The sequence below is a fragment of the Myotis myotis genome, unplaced genomic scaffold, assembly GCF_014108235.1.
Source record: "Myotis myotis isolate mMyoMyo1 unplaced genomic scaffold, mMyoMyo1.p scaffold_m19_p_11, whole genome shotgun sequence".
NCBI lineage: Eukaryota > Metazoa > Chordata > Mammalia > Chiroptera > Vespertilionidae > Myotis > Myotis myotis.
Window position 1 is genome coordinate 18,613,031 of NW_023416315.1, and position 25,588 is coordinate 18,638,618.

General features: G+C 44.8%; 1 protein-coding gene across 6 annotated transcripts in view; it reads left to right on the forward strand.

Moving 5' to 3' along the window:
• PDE1C (phosphodiesterase 1C) overlaps window positions 1-25,588 on the forward strand; it is a 321,836-nt gene that overhangs the window by 290,465 nt on the left and 5,783 nt on the right. For 3 of the 6 annotated variants that reach the window (XM_036327686.1, XM_036327684.1, XM_036327689.1), the window contains one exon: window positions 10,978-11,046. The exons of 1 other annotated variant lie outside the window; for it this stretch is intronic. In XM_036327686.1, the coding sequence (XP_036183579.1) occupies window positions 10,978-11,046 (69 nt within the window). Of the gene's footprint in view, window positions 1-10,977; window positions 11,047-20,441; window positions 21,006-25,588 lie in introns of those variants that run through there. 2 more of the 6 variants (XM_036327688.1, XM_036327691.1) reach the window with 2 other exon arrangements.

The following is a 25,588-nucleotide window of genomic DNA, read 5'->3' on the forward strand; positions in this document are numbered from 1 at the left end:
ATAGATAGATAGATAGATAGATAGATAGATAGATAGATAGATAGATGATAGCTAGATAGAATATATAGGGTCTCCCTAACAAATATATACACACTCTTGGAATAATTATAAAGGCAATGTTTATTAAAATATATTTCATTTTCAAAATTGAGCTATCAGCTGTTAAGGCGTGTATACATTTTTGGGGGGATGCCCTGTATAATATATTTTCTTCTATTCTTAACCCTTGATCAGAGACTTACATGATAGGAATTACTTGATAACATTCCCCATGGAAATGGGGGAAAACAAAAGAAAAAAAGCACAAAAATCTTTTTCTCATAATGAGACAGAGAAGATTCTGAGGTTAAAGCCCATGTATGTAGAGGGATTTAGGGAATCCAGGAACTTTCTTTTTTTTCTCAATTGGAAATTTCGTTCTAATACCAAGATCCCCACACATTCCACCAGGAATCGCTGTGAGTTCACCATGGTGCCTGGCATCCCGCCTTCAGGGGGCACATGGAGAACCGTCCAGCTGAATTCCACTGTCCACCTGGGAGTGCAAATTAAGTCCAAATTTACCTGGAGACTTAGTTGACGTCTTCCGTATGCCAAGCATATTGCTAAAGGCTTGTGCTCTAAGTGTATGCAGATACAGCTAGTAGTAACACAGCAGCTTTTCATGAGGGTTGGGAAATTACAGGTCATTTGGGGGAACATTGTCAGAGCCAAGTTTATGAAAAGATAAAAATTTCTCTATGGCTTTTGGATTTAAGAAAATCAACAGCAAATACAAAACAAGATTCTTCTGAAAATGCTCTTCCAAAGGGGTGATAACACCAATCCAGTGGATTTATTTATAAATTCAAGCTGAAGCATTTAGAACCCCAAATGGACTCCCTTGGAGCAAAGAGAGATTCCATACGTGCCATGGGGGGGGGCGGGGGAGGAGCGTGAATCGTGCCGTTTTGCTCTGCCGATGCCATGGTCGGTGCAACTCTGAATCACAACAGAACTGGACGTTAAAGAACATAACGCTGCACTAAGGATATTATATTGGGTCTCACGTGTGAATAAATGGAAAGTCATACTTGCAATTCATCAACACGGATCCATGAGGAAAAGGCCCCATTATCATTTAGAAAATGAACTTAATGGAAAAGCTGTAATGAACAGCACTATTGCTATGAAATATCCCTCGAGAACCAAGAGACACTTTACCTGCCAAGTTCACATTTCAGGCGTTAGGGTTTCCTCTCATCAAAGGCACTGATGGGCATAGAGGTGCCACTAGAATTAGAATGGAAACAGCCGTCTAGGACATGAGGCCGAGTTCACCGGAGAAGTGAATTTGGGTCCAGGGAGGTCAGACAAATGGAAGGGGTCCTCTGGATGATCTCACTGGACATTTGTACAAGCCGGATGCTCCGGGAAAGTCTGCAATAAGCAAGAACTGCTTCATCAGAAGAACATTTGTCTTTACTTAAACAAGAGTGGGATGCACTGGGAACCCAGAATGAAACTCATGAAAGTCCCCTTGCTCACTTTTTATTCCTGATTATTTGAACCCATGCCCCCACCTCACCTGTTGTTGTTGTTTTGTTAAAGTACTGGCAGATGTATTTGAAATGAATTTACATTTGCTCTGGCTTCTAGGATTGAACCCTGACATCTCCAGGGGTATCTGGGGGCTGTAGCAGGCGGCTCAGTGCCATCCATGGTGGAGGCTCTTGGCTTTGTTAGCTTCACCCAGGATTCCTGAGCCTCGCCCATGAATCTTCCTGGTTGCTGCAGAAGCATTTCTCATTCACACCATGGTGCAGGGTAATTCATTTAAATAAAGCCCATTAAAACCCAATAGCTTTGGAATGGCAGGTCGTTGTAGTCTTTGCTTCTCTGTCAGTGATCTATCTTGGGCTGGGGGTTTGTGTACCAGTGTCTTTGTCTTTGGGTGTATGTGTGATGGCACAGAAATACAGCCACACACCCAAATACATAGCTTTCTAGTAAAGACCAGCGGTATTGCCCAGGTAGAACTGCAGAGTCTAGTACATTTTCCTTTTTCTTGCTTTGATGATATTTTTATACAATTTTATATGCTGTAAAAAGTTTTAAAAGGGGGTTTCTATTTTTATTTGTAGAGCTCGGGTAGGATTTTATCAGCTCTGGGGCCCACTGTCCAGCCAGATTTCTCCCCTCCCCTAATTTAAGAGCCCTCCCTCTTTTTCATACCCATTCTCTGACCTTTCCCTTCTTTTCTTCTCATTTTTGCAAATTTCTTCTTTTGCCTCTGACAAGGCACGCCATTCTGCTTGCAGTGTTGTCTTAGCACATGATGGGAAACACAAAATGATGGGAAAAACAACCGCATCTTGTTCCTGTGTAATCCACTTGGGGGAATGTTGGGTAGGAGGAGTCAGGGAAAAGAGACCAGAGTGGGAAAGGGAAGCAGGAAAAGGGAATCCTCATGGGAACTCAGTTTCCCAAAGCCAGGAGAGTCACTTCAGGCCATTGTAATGCTATTCGCATCTTCCTCTGCACAGAGCACAGCATTTGCTGTATCAGGGTTTTCTCCTTCAGATGGCGGCCCTCACCCTGGTGTGCACACTCTCCTAATGAGGGTGCTGGCCATATGTGAATGGGTAGATCAGCTCATCTCAGCCTTAGATTTTGCTGTTGTTCAGCTGGATTTGTGGGAACTGCCTGGATGAATGTCAAAATGCTTGTCAAGATTCAAAAGAGGGAAGCAAAAACCAAACCCCAAACCTCAATTCAGATCATGCCAAGTGACTAGTTCTTTGGCGGAACCAGGAAGGGATCTCTGGGTGTGTTCTCAGAATGCGCCTCTGCAAGGGAAGATGGCGCAATGGACTGGTCTCTGTTTTATGGCAGCGATAGAATGGACTTCAACGATGTGAAATATGTTCCAAGCAGATAAAAGGCAGCTTGTGATTCACATTTGTATATCAAAGGGCAAGAGAACGGCCATTTATTCTAAACAAGAATGTTTTGTTCCCTGTGATACTGGCTTGTACGGAAACTATCTCAAATGTCATGGTGTTACATCTCCAAATGCAAAAATGAAATATAGGGACTCATGTAAAACAGAGTGTGCTAACTGCTCTCAGTAAGTCCCGTGTCTGTTGTCTTTACTGCACAGAGGAGCTGACGGGTCCTCTACGCACACTCCCCCCTGGCAACCAGCAATGAATACATACCTGTATGTTCTTCTGATACCAAATAAAAACAATGCGTTCACCTCTGGTTTGGAATTCGAAAAATGAAAAGGCTGTTTGTTCTCTTAATGTTTTTCCTGGTTGTCTATGTTCTGTCCCAGATGTGGGGCTGTCTGAACTTGAACTCAACAATCCATCCCCTTTGCATTCCTCCAAACGCCACACGATGCCCAAGTACTAGTGCTTCCGCCTGCACACTGGAAGATACACACGGTGTATCGTGCCTCAGATGATCTGTTTTGAGGTGGATGGGTTATCAGAAGCTCCTGGGAGGTGTCAGAAATGCCGGCAGTCATGGAATTAGGTTGGCTTCCGTATGTTCAGTTTTCTTCTGGGTACCATGATATTACGGTTTTATAGTCCTGCGATGCTAGTTTTCAAATTCCAAACATTTTTTTCCTTCTCCTCTTGCGAGGGCTACCTGGCAATATGTTCCTTCTCTCCAGCCATGAACATACAGAGTCTGAGCAGGGAACGGTCCTTACCCCTGTTGTGGGCGTACAAGTGGCACCGGCTGTCCTCCTTCAGACCGCCACTAAGAGGGGTTCCCCTAGTGGTGATGGAGAGTATTACACAAATACCACCCTCTTCCCCAGGCCACCTGGCCTTTTGCTCCTGTAGTAATTCCACTGGATTGTTTTTCTGACAAAGGGGGCTGTGGTGTTCATCTAAAGCAGCTGTGCTTGCCACATATTAAAATGTGTGTTTTTAATTTTTTTCTTAAAGAAAAAACAGTACTTATTTTGAAACATATCAAGAAGTATGGTAAAATTAAAATCATTGGTAATACCCCATCCAGTGATTATTCCCTGTCAGTTCTTTGCTGTACTTCCTTGTGGTTTTTGCTATACATTTTTACACAGTTGAGGCCATTCCGTACAGTACATTTAATTTTGTATTATGGTTTTTACCCACATAATATTGGGTTGTTAGCATTGTCCCATTAAAAAAACACGCCACACCACATTCCTCTTTATCAATGTAATTTAAATAGCAACATAATATTTTGCTTTGTGACCCTAGCACAATTTTACTTACCCACCTCTCTGTTGGACAATTAAGTTACACACTTTTATTTTTGTCAGCTGTAAATAATGTAGCAATGGAGCTCTTTGTACATAAGGCTTTGTCGAATTTCTGAATATCTCCACTGGAAAAATTTCTTAGATAAGTGGTTCTCAACCTTCCTCATGCCTCGACCCTTTAGTACAGTTCCTTATGTTGTGGTGACCCCCAACCATAAAATTATTTTCGTTGCTACTTCATAACTGTAATTTTGCTATTGTTATGAATCATTATGTAAATATCTGATATGCAGGATGTATTTTCATTGTTAGAAATTGAACATAATTAAAGCATAGTGATTTATCACAAAAACAATATGTAATTATATATGTGTTTTCCAATGGTCTTAGGCGATCCCTGGGAAAGGGTCATCTGACCCCCAAAGGGGTCGCGACCCACAGGTTGAGAAACGCTGTCTTAGATATACAATCACTGGGCCAGAGGTTGTGAATGTTTTTTCAGACTGCTCATTCAAATTTGCTACAATGTTTCAAACTGCAAGCTCAGAGGCTGGCAAGGCAGGTGCTCCTGTAGTAATTCCACTGGATTGTTTTTCTGACAAAGGGGGCTGTGGTGTTCATCTAAAGCAGCTGTGCTTGCCACATATTAAAATGTGTGTTTTTAATATACTCCAAAGCATACTCAAGTATTAAGACAACCTTACTTAAGCCGTACATAGTGCCGCATGTCTGAATCGCTCTCGTGGTTTTGATCATTGTTCTGTGTGATGAACGGAGGTGAAGTCTCACAGAAGCAAGCATAGTACTGATGGTGGTTGCATCGTGGAGGAAAATGTGACTGAAGACTCTGCATGGGTCGTTCTCATTAATACACTATCGGAGAGCAGCTCTCAGGGAAGCGCAGGCAAGCGGGACGCCCTCACACTCTCAGGCCTCCCGCAGCCCTGAGCAGAAGGTGGACTTCTCTGGATGCTGTTTTGTCAAGACTGTGAAAGGGCAAAATGATGATTTGTTCCAAGGCACCGGGCGATGGCTCGGTGATGTCCGCCACACCCCTAATGGAACACAGAGAAGAGGCTGGTAGATGCTCTTAGCAATAGCGATGGATCGAAGCTTGTGGATATCCATCGGGCAGCCTTGCCATGGCTAACCAGGAGCGGTGGAGGATGCCTGGTTGACAGGCACTTTTTCTAGTTTAGTCTTTCAGCAGCCGCCGCTGCCTGGGAGATCTGCTCATGTCACAACAACATTGCTGCTGTTGGACTATTACTAACGGTGACACATGGTCTCAGGGCTCTTACGTCATGCTTTCCCAGCAGGCTTGGGCTTGGCGAGCCACCCCATTTGGCAAAAGGGAGATTCTTTGTTTGAGGTCAAGCTGCAAGTCACCGGGTTTAGTGCTAACCCCACGTCCTGAGTCTCAGGTGTGTGTAGTTGCCCCCAAGCGGTCAGCAGTGCTTGTCACTTCCATCACTGTCCTCTTTTCCAGAACTCCTGATGAGTTACATTTATTGCCCTTTAGCCGAACCAACCAAGGACATTAATGGGAAATATCTGAAAGCTATTCGTTTGTCAGGAGTTACTGCCAGTCCACCAGCCTCGGCGCTGACATGTCTGCCCCAGCTGACTGATTGGGTTGTTTACTCTTTGGACGTGAAGATGCTGTAGGTCAAGGACGATGTAATTCATGACCTTAAGGCAGTGGTTCTCAACCTTCCTCATGCTGCGACCCTTTAATACCGTTCCTCATGTCATGGTGACCCCCAACCACAAAATTATTTCCGTGGCTACTTCATAACTGTAATATTGCTACTGTTCTGAATCGTAATGTAAATATCTGATATGCAGGATGTATTTTCATTGTTACAAATTGAACATAATTAAAGCATAGTGATTCATCACAAAAACAATATGTAATGATATATGTGTTTTCCAGTGGTCTTAGGCGACCCCTGTGAAAGGGTCGTGCGACCCACAGGTTGAGAACCGCTGCCTTAAGTGCTTTTCTCCCAAAGATGACATACCAACTACTTTACACACACACACACACACACACACACACACACACACCTTTCTTTTGAATGTAAATAACAAACATGTTGCTCTGCACAGTTTGCCAAGCATTTTCACGTGTGTATTCCCGCTTGATCCTCACAAATACATACAGAAATTGATGTTTTTAAATATAGATGAGGATAATGAAGGTTAGCTGACGCACTGATGTATTTACTCGTTTTCATTTTACCGACCTCAATTATAAAATATTTTAGAATTCTAAAATCACATGCATTTAACCAACTTGTGTTTTTGTTTGTTTGTTGTGAAAGGTTAAGGAAGCAGAATAAAACCGCAGGCAGCGAGGTGAGGAAAGTAGACAGCATGGACCCGGGTGCAGCTACCCAGGCTGATAGGCCCCCCAGGGCCCAGCACTAAGTCATGAATTAGATCTGAGTTTCCTGGAAAAGCAAATAAAAATGAAAGGCAGCCATTGACAGGATTCACATCATTCCATGGAGGTACTGCTCACCCTTGTTTAGAAGAAAGAATGCCTCCCTGAGGGCTGAGAGAGACGTCTTTCAGGAACTTTGAAAATGCCCAGGCCCAGGCTCTACCCCAGACCAATTAAAACAGCCTTTCTGGGGGCAGGGCCTGGGTATCCGACAGTTTCTTTAAAATCCCCTGATGTTCCTAATATGCAGCCAGGATTGAAAAGTGCTGATGGTGAATTCCAAGTCACTGACGGGAGCGAGAGCTACACCAAGTCCCAGGGTGAGCTCTGTGTCCCAAGGCCAAGGCCGGCTGGGAGCAGCAGAGCAGGCCGGAAGCTGGCCTGGACATGCATCCTCCAGCTCGGGTTCTGATGTTTTCCTGGGGAATGGAGGGAGGGGGAAAGGTTTTGGAAACTGAGCTGAGTATTATTCCCACACATGGAACTTTGAGTAACGTGGCCAGTAATTCGGTGGCTGCAGAGTGGAAAATGATTTCAGGAGCCCCCCCCTCAGTTATCGGGGAGCCGGAGGGAGGCTGACTCAGAACCTGGTCACCCCAGTGGTGCCCCCTGAAGGCTTGGAGAAATTACAAACAGGTTTATTTTATGCAATTCCGCCTGCTACCTGTCTATGACTCCCGGTTAGGAGAGGCGCTGATGGGTGAACCTCTGGCTCCATCCCTTGGAGATTCTGCTTCAGGAAAGGGCAGTGGATGCCATTTATAAAAATCAACCCAGGGGGTTTAATCAATCATAGGCAGGTCGGGACCCTGAGTTCCCCACCAACTCTGACATCACGGCATCTCCGAGATCTGGAGAAGGGCCACAACAAGTCCTGCCAGCTTCTCTCATCTCAGGCAAATGAACAGTTTCTGTGGGTTGGAGGTATCTGGATTGTTTTTTATTTTTACTATTATTACTACTACTAATGCTATGAACAGGGCTACTACTACTGCCAATCCTATCTAATAAAAGAGAAACATGGTAATTAGTGTACAACTGCTACCCTTCCCATTGGCTAATCAGGGCGATATGCAAATTAACTGCCAGCCAAGATGGCGACCGGCAGCCAGGCAGCTTAAACTGAACATGAGGCTTGCTTGCTTCAGTGACGGAGGACCGCAGCGTTCCCCACCTGCCTTGCCAGACTCTGAGCTTGCAGTTTGAAACATTGTAACAAATATAGAAGCTAAACAAAACCCCAGAAACCAGCTTTCAGCCTGCTGGGACCTCAGAGCTGGAGTTGATACAGAGTTTTGATTACAGAACCTAAACAAACCAGATACCTGCTTTCAGCAACTGAGGCCTCAGGACTGGAGCCAGAGCTAAAGCTGGCCCAGAATAAAAAAAAAAGAAAAGAAAAAAAGGAGCAGTTGGGAGCTTCAGTCACCCACCAGCCAGAAAACAGCCATCAGCCCCTCACCCAGACTGGCCAAGCACCCCAGTGGGGACCCCCACCCTGATCCAGGACACCCTTCAGGGCAATCCAGCCAGCCCCCACCCATGCACCAGGCCTCTATTCTATATAGTAAAAGGGTAATATGCCTCCCAGCACCGGGATCAGCGGAGCCGCGAGGCCTCCTGGCACCGGGATCAGCGTGACAGGGGGAAGCGCCCCAACCCCCTGATTGGCCCTGCTCTGTGCCTGATAGGGGGAGCTCCCCAACCCCCTAATCGCCCTGCGGCTCTGTGTGTGACAGGGTGCGGCACTCCAAACCTCCCTCCCCCCCCCGCCCCGGGCCCTGCTCTGTGTGTGACGGGGTAGAAAAGGGGTGGGCAAACTTTTTGACTCGAGGGCCACAATGGGTTCTTAAACTGGACTGGAGGGCCGGAACAAAAGCATGGATGGAGTGTTTGTGTGAACTAATATAAATTCAAAGTAAACATCATTACATAAAAGGGTCCGGTCTTTTTTTTTTTAGTTTTATTCATTTCAAACGGACCAGATCCGGCCCGCGGGCTGTAGTTTGCCCATGGCTGGGGTAGAGCCATAACCTCCCCATTGGCCCTGCCCTGAGTGTGAGAGTGCCTGCGCCCCAATCCCCTGATCGGCCCTGCTCTGTGGATGATAGAGGGCGGTGTCCCAACCCCCTGATCCACCCTGCTCTGTGTGTGACAGGGAGTGGTGCCCCAACTCCCCTATCGGCCCTACTCTGTGAGTGACGGGGGGAGCTCCTCAATCCCCCGATGGGCCCTGCTCTGTGCGTGACGGGGGAGCTCCCCAACCCCTGATGGGCCCTGCTCTGTGCGTGACAGGGGGTGGCGCCGCAACCTCCCCATCGACCCTGCCTTGAGTGTGACAGGGGGCGGTGCCCCAACCCCCCAATCGGCCCTACCCTGAGCGTGACTGAGGGTGGCATTGCAACCTCCCAATCCGCCCTGCTCTGTGCATGACAAGGGGCGGCGCCCCAACTCCCCAATCTGAGCCCGACCAGGGGCTGCACCTAGGGATTAGGCCTGCCCTCTGCCACCTGGGAGCAGGCCTAAGCCAGCAGGTTGTTATCTCCCGAGGGGTCCCAGACTGCGAGAGGGCACAGGCCGGGCTGAGGGACCCCCCTGCCCCCCGAGTGCACAAATTTTTGTGCACCGGGCCTCTAGTAGTAGTAGTAGTAATAATAATAATAATAATAATATAATAACAACAATAATAATAAATGATAACACGGAAGACTACAATGAAACAGTCTCAAACACCATCCCAAGTGTATTTCTCCACACCTCACAGGGACTTGGGCAGGTAAAGCTTACCCATCCCCTTCTACTCCAAGTTCCTGCTTCCTCTGAGGGGTCATCTGTGATCTTCACCTGGGACTGTGGTGACTCAGGAGGACTTTTCCCAGTTAATAAAACCTGCATTCACTGCATGTCAAGTAGACTTTATGAAAAGTGTGGGTAAATTCAGGGGACTTCTACCAGAAAGCACTTCACATAGAAACATGTAACTCCTCTAAGAAGTGTCTCTGTAAAGCTAAAAACAAAAAAAAACTAAATACAAAATAAAAAAAGGAAAGAGATGCAAAGAAGAAAAGAATTGTCTGCATTTCTGCCAGCTCAGCCTCCAGGCACCTGCCGTGTTGCTGGATTCCGGCTCCGGGGCTCTTTGGATGGCAACTAAGGAAGTGAATGAACAATAAATAATATTTGTATTTAGATATAAAATATATATGTACATTGTATGTGTGTATACATATCTATACATATAGAAGCCTAATACACAAAGCGTCCCCCCGGAGTTTGACCACCAGGGGGCGGCATGGAACAAAGGGAGGCCCCAGCCGGCAGCCAGCAGCTGCTAGGGACCCTATCTGTGTATGAATTTCATGTATGGGGCCTCTAGTATTTATATATAAAATAAAATATGTACGGGTATATGTTTGTACACACACACACACACACACACACACACACACACACGCAAATGTCCTGTTGCAGAACAATTCAGCCCTCTTTAGTTTTGCTCTCTCTTTCCTGATCCACATACTGGGGGCTGCCTTCTCATTCCCACAAAGCCCCTCAACTGTTTGCATGAACGAAGATATTCCCTTCCTAATAGGAACTCCATTGCCAGCTTCGGGACTGGGGGAGACCCCAGCACCCTGGCATCTGTGTGGTCTCCCACACTCCCTGAGTGCTCTCACACACCTTGGCTACTTCAGTCCTCACCAGCACACTTTCAAATCATTGTTATTTCCCTCCTTTTGCAGATGAAGACCTGAGCTTCCAAGAAACCAAGTTAACATATTTAAGGTCCAATAGGGAGTAAAGGGACAAAGCTGGGGCAAACCCCTGATTCCTTGATCCTAAGTTCAGAACGTCCCTAAGTTCAGGATTCTTTGCCCTGGTGCACATTAGGATCCTCTGGGGGCCTTAGCAGTCCTGATGCTGGAGCTCCACCCTGGTCCCAGGAAGCCAGGACCTCTGGGGCAGGCGCTCACACTGCCGCTTACTCAGCAAGTTTCCCTGGAGAGTCTCAGTGCAGCCCTGCTCAGTGGTGTGTTGGTCCTGGACATCCCAGCCCGCCAACCAGGAGACTGAGAGCGACCTCACGCGCAGGCGTCGAGGCTGCACTCCTGGCTTTTCTGGACCACGGAATACACACGCTGCTTACAACCTCACCCAACCTTCTTCCAAACATTTCCAGACCCAGACTTTTGGATCACCTGAGAACATTTTAGAGGCTCATTTACCTGTCTGAGAAGTCTGTCCACAATCCTACTTTTCCTCATCCTCTTATTCCTCTTTGCAGGCACAAAGAAGCGCTCTCATGGCTCCCCAGCCCCGAGCACCAGCTCCACAAGTCGCCTTACCTTGCCAGGTGGGTAAATGGCATCGCGCCGTGATCGCAGTGACCACAGGCAGCAGACAGAACCGCTTTCTCAGGGGTTGAGTTTAGCAGTGGCTAAGCCGGGAATCTGGCCCCATGTTAGCCAGTCTGCTCCACATTATTGGAGGGCCTCTGTCACCCACTTCTGTCAAGTTCCTCCAGGAATGGCCATGATAGCTCCATACTTGGTTCACAGTCTCTCCTGCTTGCTGATGGAAAGAACAGAATGCTGTTCTTCCTCACTTTCATCTGGATGTGTTTTGGAAGCATTTGGGAGACAGATGGTGCAGGGGAATGAGTATGAGCCTTTGGTGAGAGAGACTTGGGTTCAAATCCGAGCGCTCCCATGTTCAAACTGCAAGCTCACTACACTTATGGGCTTCTTGCTTGTAAGTTTAGTATAGTCCTGACTCACAGTGGGGCTCACAGCTAACCTACCATTGGGAACATGGAACTCATGCACAAACCGTGCTGAATCCCATCTAACATTTAGCAGGAAATTTTAAGCATTCCTGATGATTCTGTAGAATCACTATTTAATGCGAGAGGCACCTATTGGCCATTCTGTCTCCTTGTGTACACAGGCTTACATTCTCTACCATGATTTAATTTTGACAAGTAGAACTTACAAAACAATTTGTTTGGGGGGAAGAGTTATAAAAGGCAAGCATAAACATAGTAGAAAAACTAAAAAAAAAATAATAAAAATTATAAGAAGGGAATTGTTGCCAATGCTACCACTCAGAGGTAACCAAAATGACTGTTCCTTCTTTATTAGATTTTTCCCCCCTAGGGTGGAATTATACTCCACATGAAATTTGTCTCATCTCTTTTAAAATTTGCCATTACATCATGAGATCCCCCCTGTGTTATTAAATGTTTTAAGAGTATTTTAGTGCTTGACTAAGAGTTCATATGATTAATTTATACCATAGTTATATGCAGAGGTTTGACTGTGTGGGAAGTCGGTGCCCCTAACCCCAGTGTTGTTCAAAGGTCAACAGTATAATCACTGATAATTTGCCATTAATGTAACTTGTATTTTTGTTATTATAAATAACCTCACATTCTTGTGCATAAATCTTTCCATGAATTGAGGACAGATTCCTATATGTAGAATTATTGGCTCAAAGAATAGGTACATATTTAGGTTCTTAATACATGATAGTCAAAGTGATTTCCCAAAAGGTAGCATTATTTTATACTCTTAGTGATGAGTTTGCCATTTTACTGTGCTCTTGCTCATGCTAACATTAATATTTTACCAATTTGATAAGGATAAATTATATCCATATGTGGTTCGTATTTGTGCAAATTCAAAGGGAATTAATTGCCCTAACCAGTTTGGCTCAGTGGATAGAGCATCGGCCTATGGACTCAAGGGTCCCAGGTTTGATTCTGGTCGAGGGCATGTACCTTGGTTGTGGGCACATCCCCAGTGGGGAGTGTGCAGGAGGCAGCTGATCGATGTTTCTCTCTCTCATCGATGTTTCTAACTCTCTATTCTGTCGCCAACAATGGCTTCTTTTGGCTTCAGAGGTACTATGTTCCAATAGTTGGTCTTTAAACATATTCTCTCCTCCCTGCTGTCAGGGGCCAGGGTGCAGGTGAATAGGATTGCTAGCTGGCAGGCCCCTGACAGCAAACTGGCCACCTGTCGACTCCATGAGGAAAGGGGCTCCCTCCTCCCTCCTGTCAGGGTCTGGGGTGCAGGAGAATGGGGTTCCTGGCAGGCAGGCCACTGACAGCAAGCTATCCAACAGCAGATTCTGTTAAGAATGGGGCTCCCTCCTTTCTACTGTCAAGGTCTGGTTTGAAGGTCGGCCATGCCCCCTGTTGGGCCAGACCCAGAGTTCTACCACACCGAGGCCTCCACCTCAGCAACCCAGGACTGACTGCTGCTGGGCGCTCCTGGTGCTCTGAGGGTGGGTTCTTCCCTCAGGCCACACGGGAAACAGCTGGGCAGGGCACAGCCCTTGGCAAAACGGCCCAGGATTCAGTGAGTCCACGCTCTGAGGGCGGGTTCCTGCCTCAAATCCCACCCTCACCGGAAACAGCTCTGGGGAAACAGCTCGGGGGAGGGCGCAGCCGTTGCCAAGACAACCCCTGCAGGGCTGACTTCCTTCCGCTTGGTCGCAGTGGTTGTGGTCATGATGAACACCACCCATGGTTTTTATATAAGTAGATTATTTTCCAATGTTAATTTGTCTTTTACAGTTCTTCTTTGGGGAATTATCATATTTGATCCATTCTGAGAGGGGCAGTGCCTAGCATTTGGGTTGCTGAGATAGGAATGTTTTGCAATCAATAGTGTGTTATAATTTAATTAGCATGTTTTCTTGGTCATACATGAAATAATAGTTTATAATGAGTGGCATCTTAGCTTAGATGAAATATAATCTGTCTATCTGCTTTTTCAACCTCAACTTCTATAGCTTCCTTACCCCATCCAACAACTGGACTAGGTGTCCACCAAGTAGGCCTTGAACTTTCTTGCCTCTGTTACCCAACCTGAAACACTGCTTACCCTTCCTCCCTGGCTAATTTCTTTTTGCAGTCCATCCAAATCATCTTGGTAGCATTAATACTTATAATGATTTGCTAAGAAGCCCTTTTACCCAGTCATAGGTGGCTTTCTCCAGGGTGGGGATGATCTTATTCTTTTTTTGCCTCAGTGCCTGTCAAGGTAGCAAGCATATGTTGGATTCTCATTAGTGTTGATAAGGCTGGATGGATGGGTGTGTGAGCGGGCACTGTCTATATTAATTTATGACTGTACAAAAAGCAGCCATCCTCAGGAAAAGGCTCATTTTTGAGTGTGAATTTGCATCAGTTATACTAACTTGCTTTTTAATATTGAGCCAACCTTGGTCTGTGGTCTCTAGAGGCCTCTTTCATCCTCTCCTGCTTGTGCCCTTAGGACCATAGTCATTAGGAGGAGAACAGCTCTGAACCAAGCCACTCCAGTGTGTAGGGATGGTGTTTGCTCTTCTGTGGAAGGCCATGACATTCCAGGGTGAAGTGGGATCTCTGACATCATCCTGGACATCTACAAGGATGCAGAGCTGACCTGGCTCCTGTCTGTTGTGCTGGAGGCCTGTTATTGGCCTGCTGGGTCTCCAAGGCTTCTGAGCCAGAGTCTCAGCCACCGTGGCCTTGCCTTGGTTGGGCAGTCTGAACTGGCCCAAGTTGGGTGTCTTAGGTTCCAAGTTGTGACCACTTCAAAGCCTGTAGAGTTGGAGTGGGTAATTCTCATGTTTTGTCTGTCAGACACCCTCCACCTCATGTGTTATGATGGCAGCTCACTACTTCTTTCTACCTCAGGAATACCACACATTACCTCCCTCTGACTCAGGTGCCTGTACCTCAAGCTGCTTGTGCTGACTGTCAAACAGTTAAAAATATCTTGTTTAAGATACTCAGAAGTTCAATGGTGGACTAATAATCCTTAAAAAACAATAAAGTAAAATTATGCAGAAACAAAACTACAGAGATATGTAAAACAAATAATTCTAAAATCTTAAATGAAAGACAAACATATTACCATTCAAATTTTTTTTATATATATTTTTTATTGATTAAGATATTACATATGTGTCCTTGTCCCCACGTTACCCTCTACCCCCCCCCCCCCCCCCCGCTCATGCCCTCGCCCCCCCGTTGTCCGTGTCCATTGGTTAGGCCTATATGCTTGCATATAAGTCCTTTGGTTGATCTTTCCCCCTTACCCCCACCCTCCCCTACCTTCCCTCCAAGGCCCGACAGTCCAATCAATGCCTCTCCATCTCTGGATCAGTCCTTGTTCATCAGTTTATGTTGTTCATTATATTCCACAAATGAGTGGGATCCTGTGGTATTTATCCGCTATCCAGTTCCATCCATGCTGTGGCAAATGGTAAGAGTTCCTTTTTCTTCTTCCTCTTCTTAAAGAATACCTTTCAGCATTTCATATAATGCTGGCTTGGTGGTGATGAACTCCTTTAGCTTTTTCTTATCCGTGAAGCTCTTTATCTGACCTTCTATTCTGAATGATAGCTTTGCTGGATAAAGTAATCTTGGTTGCAGGTTCTTGCTATTCATCACTTTGAATATTTCTTGCCAGTCTCTTCTGGCCTGCATGGTTTCTGTTGAGAAATCAGCTGACAGTCGTATGGGTACTCCCTTGTAGGTAACTGACTGTCTTTCTCTTGCTGCTTTTAAGATTCTCTCTTTATCTTTTGCTCTTGGCATTTTAATTATGATGTGTCTTGGTGTGTTCCTCTTTGGATTCCTTTTGTTTGGGGTTCTCTGCGCTTCCTGGACTTGTAAGTCCATTTCTTTCACCAGGTAGGGGAAGTTTTCTGTCATTATTTCTTCAAAAAGGTTTTTAATATCTTGCCCTCTCTCTCCTTCTGGTACCCCTATAATTCTGATGTTGGTATGCTTGAAGTTGTCCCAGAGGTTCCTTACACTATCTTCATATTTTTGGAATCTCTTTTCTTTTTTCTTTTTCAGTTGGGTATTTTTTGTTTCTTTGTATTTCAAATCTTTGACTTGATTCTTGGGATCCTCTTGTCTGCTGTTGGATCTCTGTAAATTATTCTTTATTTCAGTCAGTGTATGCTTAATTTCTAGTTGGTCCTTTTTCATGTCCTCCATGGTCTCCCTATACTTATTGAGGGATTCATTAAATTTATCGGCGGTTTCCATAAAATTCTTGAAAAACCTTATAAACGTGGCCTTGAACTCTATATCCAGTCGTTTGCTTTCCTCCATTTCTGCCATTTGTGACCTGTTTCTTTGTCTCCGCATTTTGGCTGCTTCCCTGTGTTGATAGAGTGGCCCTGCACGCCAGGTGTCCTGTAGGGCCCAGTGGTTCAGCCTCCCCAGTTACCTGAGGTGGACACTCTTGGTGCACTCTTGGTGCCTTGGTTGTTGTAGGATCACTGGGAGGAATTGACCTCCAGGCCAATTGGCTGTGAGAATCAGCTGTGTCTGAAGTGGGAGAACTTCTGTGCTGAAGACACCCTTCTGGGGCAAGACTTGCTTCAGTGGGGCTTTGGTGCTCACGAGTCTGCTCCCTGATTGTGTCCCTTATGGATCTGAGGAGTTGCAATCTGGATGGTCCCCCTCTGACCACTGGGTACAGTGGCTCCTGGATCTAAGGAGGTGCTAATTCAGCCTCTGCCTGAGGCCACACAGCAGGAGCCACGAAGAGGCTCAGCTGTGAAGCAATGCAAGCCGCTGCGGGGCCTCGGGCCTTCTCTTGGAAGTTCTGGGTCTGCCTGGCTCAGCTGCAGTTAGGTACATTCACATGCAAAAGCCTCTGCCGCAGCCTGGGTGGGGCGGGGTCTCAGGGAATCAAAGGGCGGAGAAAGCAGCTATGGCTGATTCTCCGCCCGGAGTAGCGCGTCTCAGTGTCCCGGTAACGGCTACAAGCACCTCTGAGGGAAAGCCGCCCTCAAGTTCGCCCGCTGCCTGACAGACCAGCTTCTCCCCGTATGAGTCCTGGGTCCCCAGAGACTTGCCGGAACTGGAGTTCAGAGCAGTCAGGAGCTTGTGATTCAAAAAGACAGCCGCGTCCTCAGGTGCCACCCCCTTTCCGCGCGCGCGAGCCGCCGTACCTCTGCACTTCACCTCCGCAGCTCCTCTGGCTCTCAGCGTGCTTTTCTTTCCTTCTAGTTGTAGAATTTACACTCAGCCAGCCTTCCTGTTGTTCTGGATGATGTCTGCTCTGTCCTTTGTGGTATTTTTCAATTGTTGTGGGAGGCGGCAATCTCCCGATGTTTATCTATGCCGCCATCTTAGTTTCTCCTACCATTCAAATTTTAAAAAGAGAAAGGAAAACTCAAGGTGAAAAGAAAATTCATGTTGGAAGATAGTCCTTAGGACTCTATACCACACATGACATAGAGAGAGAATCATATCACAAATGAAAGAGCATGGACTATAAAACTTAGAAGAAGACACAGGGATACATCTTCATGACCTTGGATTAGGCAATGATTTCTTAGACAGGACACTTAATGCTCGAGCAACCAAAACAAAAAAATAGATAATGCAACTTTGTTAAAATTAAAAACAGTTGTGCTTCAAAGGACACTATCAAGAAAGTAGAAAGAAAATCCACCGAATGGAAGAAAATATTTGCAAATCATCTATATATTTAAAAGCCAAGTGACCGGAATGCCAGAACGACTGGAATAACCGGAATGACTGGTTGCTATGTCACGCACTGCAGCAGCCAACTGGCCCCTCCCCAACCTCCCGTGGCCCCTCCCCCCAGCCGGCCCAGCCCCTGATCACCCCACCCAACTGCCAACTGCCGCAGTCCCTCTGCATCCTTACTGTGGCCCAGGCCTGATTGGCCCCCATGGGGTGGGCTGGTTGGACCCCACTTCTAGTATATCTGAGAAAGATCTAGTGTCCAGAATGTGGAAAGAATTCTTACAACTCAACAATAAAAAGACAAGTAACCCAATTAAAAAGTGGGCGGAGGATTTGAATAAACATTACTCACAAGAAGATATACAAAAGGAATGTGGAAAGACTGTCAACATCATCGGTCATTAGAAAAATGAAAATCAAAACCACAATAAGATATCACTCCACATGTACTAGAATGACAAGAATAAAACAAGTTGTTGCCAATGACCTGGAGCAAGTGATACCCCTGGAGCAAGTGTTGGTGATGAAAAATGCTGTAGCCACTTTGGAAAACAGTTTGGTAGTTTCTCAAAAAGTCACAAAGAGGGACCATATGACTCAGCATTCCACTCCTAGGTATATTCTCAAGAGGATTGAAAACATGTTCACACAAAAGCTTGTTCATAAATATTCATAGCAGCATTACTTGTGATAGCTACAAAGTAGAGACAAACTAAATGTCCATCAACTGATGAGTATATAAACAAAATGTGATATATCCATACAATAGATTATTGTTCAGTCATAGTAAAGGACTTTTGTACTGGTATATTCTATAACATAGATAAACCTTAAAGACATTTTGCTAAGTGAAAGAAGCCAGACACAAAAGGCCACATATTATATGATTTCCTTTATGTGAAATATCCAGAACAGGCTAATCCATAAAGACAGAATGTAGATTAGGGGTTGCTAGAGGCTGGGGAGAGAGAAGAATAGGAAGTGAATTCTCATGGTATGATTCTTTGAGTGGTGATAAAAATTTTATGGAATTAAATATTGCTAGTGGTTGTCCAACCTTGTGAATATACAAAAACCACTGAACTGTACACTTTAAAGGGGAATTTTATGGTATGTGAGTTTATATCTCAATAAAAGAGCATGGAAGACAGGTAAATGGCTCAAAAGACTTAAATTCTTAGATGGAAAATGCACCTCAATTGCCATCCCATAAAATAAAAGGCTAATATACAAATTGTCCCCTCAACTGGGAGTTTGACGAGGAGTTTGACCAGGGGGCGGGCCAGCCAGCCAACCTCCGGTGTCCCCTCCCCCGGGTTAGCCCGACTGGACCCCACCCATGCACAAATTGATGCACCTAATACCTAAATAAAACCAAATGCTTTCCTAAGGACAGTGTGAGAGTGCCTAAAATTACAACAAAAATGAGAAAAATCTTAAATACTATGAGAAACTGGTTATGTTCAGGGAAGCTGCAAGCAATATTTGCCTTGATAACAGTAAATGTGGGAAAACAGTGAAGGTAAATCTTCCATATGCTGAGGGACATACTTCCACAAGGAGAAAAGTGAACTCCAAAGCCAGGTATGAGATACAAGGATTAATGGTGCACACACAAGTAAATAAAACATGCTGGTAAATTTGAGTAACTAGTCACTATAAAAATAATGTCCAATTTTGTGTTAAAATAGGCAACAAGCTATTGATGGAAGGAGGGTTATTCCATAGGAGTTAAGGAGTGCTAAGATCTATTTTGTCTTTGGGAAGAACTTTGTAATTTTGTAAATTTTTAACACAGTAAAATAATTTAAATATAACCTACAGCATCTAAATCAGCAAGAGATCACCAACAAAGGGAATATAGAAAATGTATCAATAGAAGGCAGAAAAGAAGAAAAAGAAGCAAGGAATAAAGAATAATGACTAAAATTAGTAAAGTCAAATTCAAATAAAAACAAAATTAGATCAGTAGAACCTGTTCTAAAAATATCAGTAATAACAATAATTGCAAATGGCTTCCAGGGGTGGGCAAACTTTTTGACTCGAGGGCCACAATGGGTTCTTAAACTGGACCGGAGGGCCGGAACAAAAGCATGGATGGAGTGTTTGTGTGAACTAATATAAATTCAAAGTAAACATCATTACATAAAAGGGTGCGGTCTTTTTTTTTTTTAGTTTTATTCATTTCAAATGGGCCGGATCTGGCCCGAAGGCCGTAGTTTGCCCACGGCTGGCTTAAACTCTGGTATTAAAACACAGAGATTATGTGATTAGATTAAAAAAAATCCAAAATCCAGCTCTATCCTGCTTTTAAGAGACACTTAGAAGACACACTTACACAGAAAGTTTGCTGATGTATGGCAAAAGATATGTGCAAAATATAAAGCTAGTTCTTGGGAAAACGTCTCTTTTAAGATCTGTTTAGCAGGCTATTATACAGTAGATTTAAGTGAGAAACCTACTACTGTCTTCCAAAACAGCTTTGTTTGTCTTTATCCATGTAGACATGATTTTACATATATTTCAGAGAAATGCATTGTTTTCCCTTTCTATCCTATTGAGCGATATGGGTGTTGAAAATTCAGATAGCAAGAAAGTTCTGCAAATAACGTGCCCCAACCCGGAAGCCACCAGAGACCACGTCATGAAAGAACAGCTCGTGTGGTTTCTGAAACTACCCGAGGGGTCCTCCTGCAGCTCCAGCACCAGAAGGCTAGCCTGGGGACCTCACCTTGAATCCTTGCACACATCTTTAGCAAAGTGACTCTGACAGGGTAAAGCAATAGTACGTGCAGCCAATTCTTTTCTAGAGCCAACTTCACCTCTGCCTTATGGGGTTTGTGAGCCTCATCGAGCTCCGTGGGGGGCCGTAAATGATGGAGAGCTGAGGATACGTTGGCTCTCGCTGGAGGAGTGACCCGGAGCTTCACCACCTCTTACAGTCATGACTGCCACTGAGGAAGAGTAGTCAGTGACTTCCTTCTGAGCAGATGCCCCAGGGTGCCTCGGTCACACCACTTTGCTGGAGGGATCCTTAGATGGAAAGGTACAGTACAGTAGTCATTCACCAATGCAGATAGCTCATTCATTGCTCCTCTGTGTGTGCAGCTGCTGGCGGGCACGGTAGTATTGGCAGTAGACGCGGCTCTGCTTCTAACCTCCACCGCCTGATGTAGACAGAGTTTGTGTGTGTAGATGCCAGCTGGCTTGCAATGACATTGTTGTGTGTCCTGTTCTAGGGGACTACGGATAACACGTCCAACAAGAGGATTCCTCCGAAGAGAACTGACCAGCTCTGAGGTCTGAAGACGTTTTAGGAAGCTTACGTTTTTTTTCCAAAACAAAATATTATGTACATTGTAAGTTATTGAGCGGTGAACTTCAAAAATTTTAACTTCTGATCTCCCTAATACGGATTTTTTATAATAAATACTTTGATATGTATTGCACATCTATCAAATATGAGGGACAATGCTAGGTTCTTAACATGTATTATCTGTTACCTCATTTAATCAAGACAGCAACTCTTCAGGAAGGTACTATAATCTCCATTCCACAAATTGGGAAATGGAGGCATAATCAAATAAATAGCTTGCCAAAGTTAGCACTCCTTGTTCTGAGTCTCATTGACATTGACACAATGTCAAATCGCCCGCACTCTACCCTCCTATCTTTTGCATTTGTACTCTGCCTGGGGATTAGATCAGTTACCCATGTACCAAGTTCAAGCACACTTCTTTTACGTGAAGATTCCAATGAGTGCTGTATTTGCAACTGTCTTTTATCTTGAGTTCATTTTAAGGGATGACAGTTGTCATTCTTACCATGGACTAGATCAAAACACATCTGTCATTTAGCCCTCAGAGCTCTAGAACACTGAAGAAATTTATCTTTATGGACTCTTTCTGGAGTAGGTCGTTATTGATGTGAAGGAGGGACATAACACTACTGATTTCGCCTTACACTTCCCACCTTCCTGTGCGTACGTGGAAAAATGCACACGTTGATGAGAAAAATCAAGCAAAAGACTTCGCTTGTATAATCTCCAAATATCCCCGCCTCTTCAAAACAGCAGGTCTCATGTCCTTGGTGCTTGCCAGGGTGAACACAATGAAAACAAAGAATTTAGCTGAGGAGGATCATCTCCTGGAGGGAGGACTTTCTTATTCTTTTATTATTAGTTAAAATAATAATTTTATTAAATGAACTCATTTGTCATTAATAAGGGTGAGAACATTTAATAGGTAGTGGTTATTTTTGTTTGTTTGTTTCTTTTTTAAAAAATATTTTTTATTGATTTTTTACAGAGAGGAAGGGAGAGGGATAGAGAGTCAGAAACATGGATGAGAGAGAAACATCGATCAGCTGCCTCCTGCACACACCCCCACTGGGGATGTGCCTGCAACCAAGGCACATGCCCTTGGCCGGAATCGAACCCAGGACCCCTCAGTCTGCAGGCCGACGCTCTATCCACTGAGCCAAACCGGTTCGTGCAGGTAGTGGTTATTTTAAATACGGGAGGAAGGCTTTGAAGTCAGACTGCTTAGTTGAGAAATCAGAATCTAGATTCTTGCGCACTAGCCGTGTGAACCTGGGCAAGTTACTGAAGCTCTTTATGCCTCAGTTTCCTCACCCCAAAAGGGAGCGATACTAGTGCTTGCCTATTAGGGTTGTAGTGAGGACGATAGACCAGCTCAAGTTAAATGTCTAGCATGTGCTCAGTACACAGTGTGTGTCAGATATTGTATTATTATTATTTTTTTACCATGGCAGGTCCTGAACGGAACATCACAGATCTCGTATTGTCCCATCCTCAGTGGAACTGATGTTAATAATATTCCAATCCCTTTCAATTCAAAACTCATGGGTGATTTTTCTAAGGGCTTTTAATCAGATTTCAGACCCATCCCTCGAGTAAACGCTGATTTGATAGATGAAATGAATGGCAGGGATTTTGTTCTTTGGTTAAAACAACACTTGAAAGGCATTAAATAATTATTCTATCTTGTTAGTTTAGTGTGTGTGTGTGTGTGTGCGCGCGCGCGCGCACGCACGCTCGCAAATGCAGATAGAAACTGTCTATAGATGGAAATGGATTTTGCAAAGGTCATATCATGGCTTCATCTTTGAAATGGAAGAAAACATGTGTCCCACACTTCTTTTTATAAAATAGTGCCAATATTAGAAATTGTCCAGAAGCTGAGCGCGAGCCATGCCGCTGCCTTTGGAGCACAGACACAGTGCGGGGTGCCAACGGCCACACTGCGGTTACAGGAGATGGAAAGAGGGGGATGCTGATGCAGCTTGTGGTTCCACCCCAGGGATCCAGCTGGACTAGGTTACACGAGGACCCGTCATTGTTCTCTGGGGTCTGCGATCACTCAGTGCAAAACAGCAGGGTCCGCTGCATGAATGAGATGGATGTGATATGAGAGCGAATTAGCCCAGTCTTCCTGAAAGTGTTTTTGCTCATGATAAAGGGGGTTCCTTCGCCTGATTAAACTGAGGAATCTGCATGCTATTGGCTATTCTTAGGGATTCATAATACGTGTATCCGTCATTCAGGTCTTGAAGTCCTACCATGAACAGGCTCATTTAACCTTCACCCAGTTAAATTGGACTTAAGACCCCCTCCCTCCCACAGCAACATCTATTCCATTCACAACTTTATTGAAGGAACTTTGAGAAACAGCAGCTTAAACAAGGAGTTTTATAAAACTTCAGTCATATTTTAACACCCGAATTCAACTAACAGACATCAATTTTATATATGAACTAGAGGCCTGGTGCACAGATTCATGCACCAGTGGCGTCCTTCAGACTGGCCTGTGGGGATTGAGCTGAAACTGGCTCTCCGATATCCCCCAAGGGGTCCTGGATTGGGAGAGAGTTCAGGCCAGGCTGAGGGACCCCACCATTGCTTCACTGGGGCTGGGAAGGAACCACGGGAGGGCTCCAGGGTGTGTCTCTAGCCCGTCTTGCCCAGTCCCAATCGGCCAGGCCCCAGCAGCAAGCTAACCCACCAGTTGGAGCATCTGCCCCCTGGTGGTCAGTGCACGTCATAGCGACTAGTTGGATGGTCAGACACTTAGCATATTAGGTTTTTATTATATAGTATAAATCCATATCTATTTTCTAAAGAAGAATACTTCTATGTAATAGTCCCTCTCCTCCCCCCCCCCCAACTCCGCCCCACACACAAATAGCTACCAAAAGCAAAATGATCTCAGAGAGAGAGACACAGAGAGAAACTAGAAGGTAGGCTGGTGGGTGGCAGAGTAAGTGGAGAAGGTCATAGACGCCTTTGGGAGGAGTTGTGGTGTTTATGACAACAATGAGATTTGAACACAGGAGGATTAAAACTCCTAAAAGAACACCATTTTTTGTGAAAAATAAACATCGTGTGTAATTGCAAAATAAAGATGATGAAGAGTCAGTTTTTGTCTTGAACTTGTCTTTTCCTAAGCACATTTGAAAGTAGTGTTGAGACTTTGCCAAGTGCAGGTTCTATGCAGACACGTGACTTTGTCAAGCATTCATTAGCTAATGAGATCCTTTCCTCAAGTACATTGCTCCAAGGGATGAGAGCAGACTTTGTGAATGTGCCCTGAAGAGGAAAGGGTCCACCTTGCTGATGAATAGACATGGGGGGGGGAGGGGTTCTGTTCCCAGTTTTCTTCTTCTCAAGGGGGGAGGGAATGGCAACAGGTCTGCTTTGGTTCAGCTGTGGGAAGTGCCCAATCACTGAAGGGTCAGACCCCCTTCCAGGAATATCTCAGGAATGAAGGAGTCCTCAGGAGGCCACCCCAGCACCCCAGAAAGAGAAGTCCCCGTTAAACTCTAGATGGCGCCCTCATCTCTGGCTCTGCTCTTTTGCTCTGTGATCAAATCAGGAATCCCCTGTAGAGGGGAAAGGCCATCAGTGCATACAAAACAGCACTCTCTGAATTTCCCTTTTCTCCACATTTTGAGTGAGGCTGAAGGCAGGCATAGAAGAATTTCTACCATGTCCGTGGGGGGGCCAATCTCTGTCAGAGGGTTCAACTCTATTTGCCGTGACTCCGGTGACAAGGAGAGTTTTTGTTCTGACGATCAGAATTCCAGCAAACGGTAAATGTTTCTTCATGCTGAGAAGTGGAAATTCAATAATACTTTGCCTGGGTTCGTGCTGAGCAGCAAAAATGGAATGAATGTGGAGAGGGACCGTGATTTGAGCACTAAATCAGCCAGCCCGATGTTGGCACCACCAGCTTTAATGCTAAGGCCCTTTCCTGTCTCTACCCCATTCTCCAGGGTAAGGAGACTGTTTTTATGTTTGTTCCTAGACTGTTTTGTGCTGCCATCCCTTGTTTACCCTAAGAAACTCTGAGATCTTAAACATCTCTGTTGTTCTGCGTGTACATTATGATGCCACTACAGCACCGTTTGCTGAAAGTCTTCCCGTGTCAGCCTAGCTCAAAAGGCAAAGTTGGTGTGAGTATTCTGGAGCTTGTAGTAATGGAATCACTAATCAAGCTTGAGCGCTTTTTCTTCTGTAAGCAAGCCACAGGTTTCAGAGAGGGTTCCTAGGATGGAAGCCCCTCGAGGGCAGGGATTTCTGTCTGTTTTGTTCATGGTGACACCAGCAGGACACGGTAGGTGCTCTGAGAGGCCTCTGAATGAATATTACTCTATAGGCCAGTGATGGCGAACCTATGACATGTGTGTCAGAGGTGATGCACGAACTCGTTTTTTTGGTTGATTTTTCTTTGTTAAATGGCATTTACATATGTAAAATAAATATAAAAAATATAAGTCTTTGTTTTACTATGGTTGCAAATATCAAAAAATTTCTATATGTGACACGGCACCAGAGTTAAGTTAGGGTTTTTCAAAATGCTGACATGCCGAGCTCAAAAGGTTCGCCACCACTGCTATAGGCTGTCACATGTATATGCAGCTAGGAGCTCTCTGTGATGTTTCCGACTAAGACCCAGAGTAAACATAGTTTTACTGTCTTTCTATTATGTATGATTTTGTAGAGAGGGTCTAATCTACGATTTAGCAGAAGACATTTTGGTAGTATGTTTCTTTGTAAAAAGTTGTGTCACTCAAGCCTGATCATAATAGAAAAATTAGAAAGTGTCAATAACCAACAAGAAATAAAATAGCCATGTTTATACTGCTCATTGATAATCACTGCTATGGTTTAAATGTATGTTCTTACAGAGTTCCCTGTGCATATATTTATATGTTTTTATAGTAATAAGGTTAGATCATCTATACTGCTTTTTTATTTGCATGCACCTCCATTTTTATTAATAGACATCTTTATCATTTTTCCATAGTGCCACAGTAGGATATTTAATTCCCTGTGATTGTACATTGAAGTTGCTTCTGATCTCCT